Source organism: Mesoplodon densirostris, chromosome 4 (assembly GCF_025265405.1).
Source record: "Mesoplodon densirostris isolate mMesDen1 chromosome 4, mMesDen1 primary haplotype, whole genome shotgun sequence".
Taxonomy (NCBI): Eukaryota; Metazoa; Chordata; class Mammalia; order Artiodactyla; family Ziphiidae; genus Mesoplodon; species Mesoplodon densirostris.
In genome coordinates, this window is record NC_082664.1 from 77,812,474 (window position 1) to 77,820,725 (window position 8,252).

Sequence of the window (8,252 nt, forward strand, 5' to 3'; positions counted from 1 at the left end):
CAGGCCTGAGGGGAATCAACTCGAGAGAAATGTATGAACTGAACTCTGAGGGAGCTGAGAAAGTTGAAAGGGAAAGAGGGAGAAAAAAATAGAAGCCAAGCAGCTGCTGATTCCCCTATTCAGGTGGCCTGCCTAACAACCCTGAGACCTGTTGAGCCAGTTCTCAGGGAGCTGGGGATGGCTTTCCCCACTACTCCAGATTATCTCCAGGACTCCGTGGGAAGTCCTGGAATCTGGTGGAAGCAGCAGGATTCTTCCAGGACAGGGTGAGCTGGAGATTTGTGTGGGAAACACTGAAAATCTGAGGATTCTCTTCATTATAGGATAGGCCAAGACAATAGACTTCTACACCTTTTAAGAATCACAAGATCCATTTCCATTCTTTGAAAACTTTTAATTATTATTAAAACCTAAGCAAACACAGCTATATAGGGGTACTGTTGCTGAAACTCAGCCCTGTTCACCGGTGCTGAACAGAGACGCAGAGACAGAGTTTTCGGTGAAGTATAAGAGTAGCTTTTATTGCTTTGCCAGGCAAAGGAGGCCACAGCAGGCTAATGCCCTAAAGACTGTGCCCTCCCTTAAGAGAGAACAGCAAGGGGTCTTATAGTTTGCAAGTGGAAAATAGGGCCATAGATAAGGATCAGGGTAGATGCAAGCTTGCATTCTTCACTTCTAGACAATTTCAAAGCTCGTGTTAGGTGCTCTCCGGACTGGTTCTGGTGGTCCTTGAGATTATCACACGGTGACCTTCTTTCATGGAAGGAACAATGCTCACAAGGGAAGGGAGTGTTAGGGAGTGTTTCCTTGGAGGTGTAAATACCAGGTGCATAGTACAATTCTAGCTAGAAGGCAATCATTTGCAAAGTGCAATTAAACAAGAAAGAAAAGCATCTGTGAGAGGATGGCCAAGTGAGATAAAAGAATAAGGCCTACTATAATGGAGGCTATTTTAACTAGTTTTTTGCTGTAAAAGTACCAGCACTCCTATCCTGGATACCAGGTAGCTTCAGCCTTGGCAGTCATGATGGAAGAAAACACGTTACACATCCTTGTCAACTCTGAGGGGGATCTTGAGCAGGTGATGGAGGAAGCTCAGACGGCGTGATCACAGGTAAACGATCTCCCCAGGAGCTGACACGGGCACAGCGATACAAATCCCTATATAAAACAGAGGGTCAATGTGGGCAGCAGGTTCTCCTATATAAAACAGAGGGTCAATGTGGGCTGCAGGTTCTTGCTACCTTCCACTAATTTTGGTCACACCCTCTATACCTGCCATGTCTGCGGGCTGTGATCACAGCATGCTGCATATGCCCATCTGGACAGCACAGGTGACAATGCACATGGCGTGGCCGTTTAAGAACAGGCTGAGTGATTCGGGGCCAGCGATTAGCCTCCTCCGGAGACCCTCGGGCAAGGATTACCATCGAGAACTTTTCCTCTTTTGGCTTCTTGTTCTAAGATAAGGATATAGAGATGGCTTAGAGGTAAAAGACAAGGGAAAAAAAAAAATTTGAACCTCATTCATGCAGCCCTTTTCATATTCTATAAGTCATGCACATTCAGGGCCTAAAATCTCCAAGCTATTCTCTGAATTTTCCAAATCCTCCCGCCTCTGAGTCTTTTTCATTGTGCTCTCCCAGGCTACTTTCTCCCTACCACAGTATTCCCAGGGTACATACCCAGCTGAAGGGGATGGGATGGTAGGCCTGGGAAAAGCTACAGGCCAGGGGCTTAGAGGCTGTCAACTGGGGACAGGGAAGTTCATGGGGACACTGTGAACACAAACAAAAGACATGAGGTAAGACAAAAGAACAGATCATAAAACCGAAAAACTAAGAGTGAGAGTCAGGAAGGGCTAGGGATAAGGGAGCACAGGAGCAGAGGGTAGGAAAGCCAGAGGAATCACTAAGAGAGAAACTGGATAGGGACACAAAGTACTGGAGGTGGCTTAGCTTTACCCTCTTATTTTTCCTGGCCACAGCTGAGTTCAGATCTTTGCGTGCTGGGAAAGGGAGAAGTAATACTCACCGGGGCAAAGACAAAACCAGGTCGAGGGTCCAAAGGTGACTTCTCTTTTCCCTGAAATCAAAGGAAATCAAAAAAATTAGGTTGGGCCTGAGGGGTCTATTCTCATAACTCAATCTCTGTACTCAGTAAATTGAGGACTCCTCTAACATTCAATTCTGGTAATTATTAACTATGTTCTTTGAATTAAGCTGGCTGCTTCTTTAATACTCCAGACAAAGAACTTTCTCTTTGCAGCAGGAGAAAGGCAGAAACTTGGCACATAGTATGGTGCTCTCCCTTGTCAGCAACCTCCACTCTCAAAAAGATCCCACTATAAAACAATTAAATTTATGATTATACACTGGCTCATACTGTCCCAAAGAGATAAGGTTCTCGGCTCAGAAATGCCCTGGATCAGGGGTCGGCAAACATGTTTTTTTTAAAAGGCCCACAGAGGAGGCCTGTTTCTTTCCTAACTATTCAACTGCCGTTTGTACTGTGAAAACAGCCATAGACAACAGACATACAGCCACAGACACACAAACAAGTACGGCTCATATAAAAACAGGTGGCAGGCTGGATCTGACCCACAGGCCCAAGTTTGCCCCACTACCCTATATCATAATGACTTCACATGCCTACTATCTTGAGAGTTATCCTCACCACTGTACGACAGAGTCCCTTCAGTTTTCACAGGTGTGCCAGTAACTGGTGAGAATAGGTAGGGTATGGAGGGTAAGGTGAAAAAAGGAGAAAGAACCTTACGTTAAGGACCAGGTCCCTGGCGTCCATGAGAAGGGAGTGCCCAGCTTTTGTTCCATTCTCCACCAATATCTGATTACAAAAGGGGAAAATAAGAAGCCCCGAATTACATGAAAACATAAATGTCAGGAGCTCTGTAAGAACATTCCCAGATGGAATAGGGACCCTAAAAGAAATGGGCATTATATATAAGATGTGGATGGAGACCCTAAAAGAGGGACAAAGGGATCTATGTAAGAGAAATATGGTCAAGAATGAAGACAAGCTCCAATGGGGAGAAGGAAAGGCATGAAACCCATGAAGCTGCTTTAAAACTTGAAGGGAAAAAGGGGTTTCTACTCACCAGAAAATGACCTGTCTTGCGCCACAAGGTTTGGACTACGTCAGTGCGGTTGGCCTTGCTGGGCAGTTCACTGAGAGAAAAGGCTGATACCACCACATCAAATTGTACCTGGTGCACAGGACAACGAACATGACAGACCTGACATCTCCCTCTTCCAAGAGTACAACAAAGGTCTAGCCCACTAAATTTCTTCTGCTTTCTTTTATTTTCTAACACTTAACACTAGGTTGCAAAGCCAAGGCCACAGTTTTCCACGTGCATACTCCACATTTAGTATACTTTAAAACATCGCCACTTGCCTTGGGTGATACAGGCAGAAACTGTCTGAAAAAGACACCTGGCACATAAGGCATCCCAGATCCTGAACCACCTGTAGAAGTAGAGATGTGGCAACTATGAGTGTACAGGTGTAAACTGAAGTGACATTCCGATAAGAAACATGGCCCCGAGAACAAAGAAAAACGCTAGCTGAGGGTGAGATGCAATAAAGTAAGCAACTATAAAAAAGGGCCGGGAGAATATTGGGTCACCTGTCCTGTTATTCTTATCCTACCCACTCACAGTCCAACAAAGGCCTCCAGCATCTTCTGCTGGACTATCGCACTGGAAGATCAGACTCATTTTTAACTTTTAGCCCTCTCCTCTCCTCCCCAATAAAAGACCCTCTCTTGTACTCCTTTGCTCCTTTAATTCCTTCAACTTTGGAAAAGCCCTTCCTTATACTTTGTCCTCACCTTTCAGTAGCTTTTCTGCCAATTCCAACATGGCTGTTGAGCTGTCCACGCACATATATTCACGTAGGCTCTGGCCCCAAGTACTATGAGCAGCCCTAAAATGGCAAAAAATAAATCGCCAGCTCTCATGACAGAGTCATCCCTGCGAGAGACCCCTCTGTTCCCAACCCACCCCTGGAGAAACAGAGTGCTATGTTAAAATAGTTGGAAAAACGAATAGCGTTATTTTCTTATTTCATTTACAACTCCTTAAAAAAAGGCAGACTCAAAAACTATTTGTGCACACAAAAAATCTTGATGATATGTAAAACCTCCACCCTAGACTAAATTTCTTTCCTTTTTTATCCTTCTAATCATGGATCTTTTTTTCACTTGACATTTCTTTATGTTCTGGCCCTAATCCATATACCTTCTCATGCCTTGTCTAATCTGAGGGAAGAAACATTCCAGTCCCCAACTTTCCTGTTCTCCCTCTGGTTCTCCAGTCTCTTGATATTGATGTGGTGTAAGCATGGCTCTCTAGGGCTAGAAGTGACAGAGAAAGAGAAAGATACTCACCAGGTGACAGAGCCAGTACCTGAGCCAAAGTCCATCAAGGTTTGTGGCTGGAACTCTGGAAGTCGAGCTTGGATCTAAAGAAATATACAACACCCCACAGTGGGGAAAGTAGACGCTTGGTAAACATGAATTAGGGGACCACAACAGAGAAAATGAGATATGAATGCCTTTCAAGATTCAATGTAGGGCCTCCCTGGTGGCGCAGTGGTTGAGAGTCCGCCTGCCGATGCAGGGGACACGGGTTCGTGCCCCGATCCCGGAGGATCCCACATGCCGCGGAGCGGCTGGGCCCGCGAGCCATGGCCGCGGAGCCTGTGTGTCCGGAGCCTGTGCTCCGCAACGGGAGAGGCCGCAGCAGTGAGAGGCCCGCGTACAGCAAAAAAAAAAAAAGATTCAATGTAAATGCTTTATAGAATAGAAAGCTCTTAAAACAGTGCTTCTAAACCTTTCTTGGGTCAAAAATTCCTTTCGGGCTTCCCTGGTGGCACAGTGGTTGAGAGTCCGCCTGCCGATGCAGGGGACACGGGTTCGTGCCCTGGTCCGGGAAGATCCCACATGCCGCGGAGCGGCTGGGCCCGTGAGCCATGGCCTCTGAGCCTGCACGTCCGGAGCCTTGCTCCGCAACAGGAGAGGCCACAACAGTGAGAGGCCCGCGCACCGCAAAAAAAAAAAAAAAAAAAAAAAAAAAAAAAAAAAAAAAAATCCTTTCAGAGGATAGAGAACCTCCTAAAAAAAAAAAAAAAAAAAAAAATGCACATGCAACGTCCCAAGTATCCTACTCCAGAAAACTACTTTATGAATAAGGGAACTGACTGTAGGAAATTGAGCAAATTTCACCTCATGGAATGCCCTGGAGACTGCTGCAAAGCCACCATCCAGTCTTGCTGCCATATACACCAGGCTCAGTCCCTCATTGTAGCTGCCAGAAAAACCAGAGAGTCATACCACTGGGAAATAACCTCTATCCAGTAGCTAGCCTCTAGACTTTTAGGAAATGAAATCTTTGGAAAGGGCTCTTCCAGCTCAACACTTTCACTTCTCAACACAGAAGAGTCCTAGGGAGGCTTACAAGCCAGGTCACTTTTTCAAACACAAAACTGTGTAACTGTACTTCCCCAAGTCTCCTTCTTCGGCAGCCCTTCTAGTCTCACTTACCTCAACTCTTGCCAATGATAGGTAGTTCTACGCAGAGCATGCAGCACTCCTCTACAAAGTTTTTCCATCTGACATGAGTCTGGGGTGAGAACAAGGACTGGAAGTGAGGACCTAGGAAGAACAGGGCTCAGATCCAATATTTGAATAGACTGCCTGCCCTCAGATCCAATACTTGAATAGACTGCTTGCCCATTCATCCCCAATTCCTATCTGGGAAAAGCCTCAAAGCTTAAGAGAGAAGTCAAACCTAGAGAAAAGTTTCAGGTAAGAATAACAATGACCACCACCACCACCAAAGTGTATCAGATAGTATATTTTCTCTAACAGCAGTTTATTCAACTCAACCAACTCTATCCCACAGATTTGTTCTATATTAAAAGGATGTGTAACAAAAATTTAAAGGCTAGAATAAACACAGTATTTTGTGGATTTCTTCACTTCCCCAAAACTTAATATTGTGACGTCTCTAATGCTCCTATAGGGAGGAAAGGGGCTTGAAAAACTAAAGTCTCATGATTGTGTTTTGTTCAATACTATCTTATCTACCGAGCACCTACTATGAACCAGATACTATGAGAAGTTTGGAGAATACAAGATGAATAAAAGGCAGGTCTCTTAATAAGAGACAACTCATAACCATAAAAATAACCTGATAAATTATTCTCCTTTCCCTGTAGTGGGTTTTAGTACTGGACACGAACTTTATTTTACTTGAACAAAAACTTAGATGGTCTTAATCCGGTGGACTTGGAGGACAAAACCAAAGATCTAAGTTTTGACAGGATACTGAAGCACTCACTGACTTTTACTCAAGCCCCAAGCGCAATCTCTGAAATAATGTCTTCTCTTAGTAAGGCATCATTGTAATAACTGCTCTCGCCAGAAAGTCAAATAAGAAATTGCAGTATCTATTTAAGAGACTGCGAAATTATTTCTTGCTCTTCATTTCCCTCTGCTTTTTCAATTTGGCCTACTCTTTATTCTTAAGCCCTACCTGCGTTTTCCAGGAATTTTTTCTCAAGATGGACAGCCCGTCTTTGCAACTCCTCTGGCTCTACAGGTAAATGCCGACTCCAGAGATAATTGGTCAGTGCTTGCACCTGCTTCTCCATATTGGGCATCGAGCTCTCTAAGGACCAAAGATGAAAAGTGGAATCACTTGCACGCAGGCCCAGTTTCCACTTCTTCTCGAGCCTCCATTTCCCCCCGTTACTCACCCAGCAGCAGCAACTGCGTGGCGTCAACCAATACTTGCGGCAGCCGCACGCGCGACAGCTGCAGGATGCCGGGGTGCCGGCGATGGGGCCTCTTCCTCAGGAAATCAGATTTGTTATCCACCTGGGATACGCCGGGCACGAGGGCAGCGAGCGCCTGCAGGCGGGGAAAGAAAAGCTGATTGGGGGGCAGAAAGCATGGCTGCGGACGCTGGCTAAGGGAGGGACGGCCGAGAGCGCTCCTCCTCGGAGCGGAGCTGTTTCTGAGACCCACAGACTCTTCGACTGCAGGGAAAGTAAGCACTCACTCGGGACTGGGGAGCTATTCCAAGGCCGCGGCGCCATCTGCCTAATGTCAGCAGATACGCCGGTCCTCTAGCGGTCGCCATGGAGCCAGAGGTGAACCGGCACCGGAAATGTAGGTGCAGTGACCCTCTCACTCGCCGCGGCGAACATCCTCCGCGGAACGTCGGCGCGGAGCAGAATCAGCCAATGAGGAGAACGAGTGCTTGCTAGTAGCCAATAAGCAATCGATACGTCAAATCTCCTTGAAGAGCATACGTGCGCCTCAGTTCCGACGTAGCGAGCCGGAAGCGAGGTGGCCTCGACTCTTATGTTGGGATTTGTCTCCGCCTCCGAGGGCGGGAGGGGGAAGGGGCGGGCCCTTTGCTGCGGTCTCTAGAAACGCGGCGGAGACAGGCAGAGTTTCTGTTTGTATTAACTAGCTGTGTTCTTTTTTTTCTCTTCTGGAGAACGCTGAAGTCTTGGGATTTTTACCTCCTGTGTGAAACGGAGAGAATGCAGTATCGGAAAGGTGAAATAAGGAAAGCCAGATTTAGGCGTCCGAATTTAATAGAATAATAGGTAATACTATATTTAATGTTTTTTGCATGTTAGTTTCTCTTAATATTAAACCAGTACTCTTAGATGAATAGCCACCATGAGAACATTATGTTCCAGATAGTGTGGCAAGCACTTTATATGGTACTACCTTATTTAGTCCCCACAATTCTATAGGGTAGGTTACTGTAACCCCATTTTGCACCCAAGGAAAGTGAGTGTTCAGGTGGCTATTACGCCCAAGATCCCAGAGCTTGTTAGGTGAAAACAAGATTTAAACCTCGGCAGTCTAAGTCTGATCGTCACCTTTAAACATATGGTCTACTGCATAATGTTGGTACTTAGAATGCAAGTTACGAAGTGCCAACTACAAATTGGCACTTGCCATTTACCTCTACAAGGATTAAATCATGAGCTGCTGCAGCTGCTGAACTTTAACACTCTCTGAAAGGAGTTCAGGGTGGAGATCAAGAATGAGGTACTCTGGGCTTCCCTGGTGACGCAGTGGTTGAGAGTCCGCCTGCCGATGCAGGGGACACGGGTTCGTGCCCCGGTCCGGGAAGATCCCACATGCCGCAGAGCGGCTGGGCCCCTGAGCCATGGCCGCTGAGCCTGCGCGTCCGGAGCCTGGGC

General features: G+C 46.3%; 1 protein-coding gene across 1 annotated transcript; it reads right to left on the minus strand.

Moving 5' to 3' along the window:
- Positions 1–373: 373 nt before the first annotated feature.
- METTL17 (methyltransferase like 17) lies at positions 374–7,181 on the minus strand. The gene is made up of 14 exons (XM_060098250.1): positions 7,088–7,181; positions 6,783–6,936; positions 6,560–6,694; positions 5,566–5,644; positions 5,248–5,329; positions 4,411–4,484; positions 3,853–3,947; positions 3,418–3,488; positions 3,119–3,226; positions 2,779–2,847; positions 2,035–2,085; positions 1,686–1,778; positions 1,276–1,460; positions 374–1,161 (listed from the first exon to the last, which is right to left on the minus strand). The coding sequence occupies exons 1-14, from the start codon at positions 7,166–7,168 to the stop codon at positions 1,056–1,058; spliced, it is 1,383 nt and encodes a 460-aa protein (XP_059954233.1). The 5' UTR covers positions 7,169–7,181; the 3' UTR covers positions 374–1,055.
- Positions 7,182–8,252: the final 1,071 nt, after the last annotated feature.

Excerpts from the sequence above, each read along its gene's own strand:
- METTL17 (XM_060098250.1), bottom strand. The coding sequence starts at position 7,168 with ATGGCGACCGCTAGAGGACCGGCGTATCTGCTGACATTAGGCAGATGG. Across the intron at positions 3,948-4,410 it reads GGTACTGGCTCTGTCACCTG|GGCTGCTCATAGTACTTGGG; the intron begins GTGAGTATCTTT and ends TTGCCATTTTAG. Across the intron at positions 2,086-2,778 it reads CCAGGGACCTGGTCCTTAAC|GGAAAAGAGAAGTCACCTTT; the intron begins GTAAGGTTCTTT and ends CTTTGATTTCAG.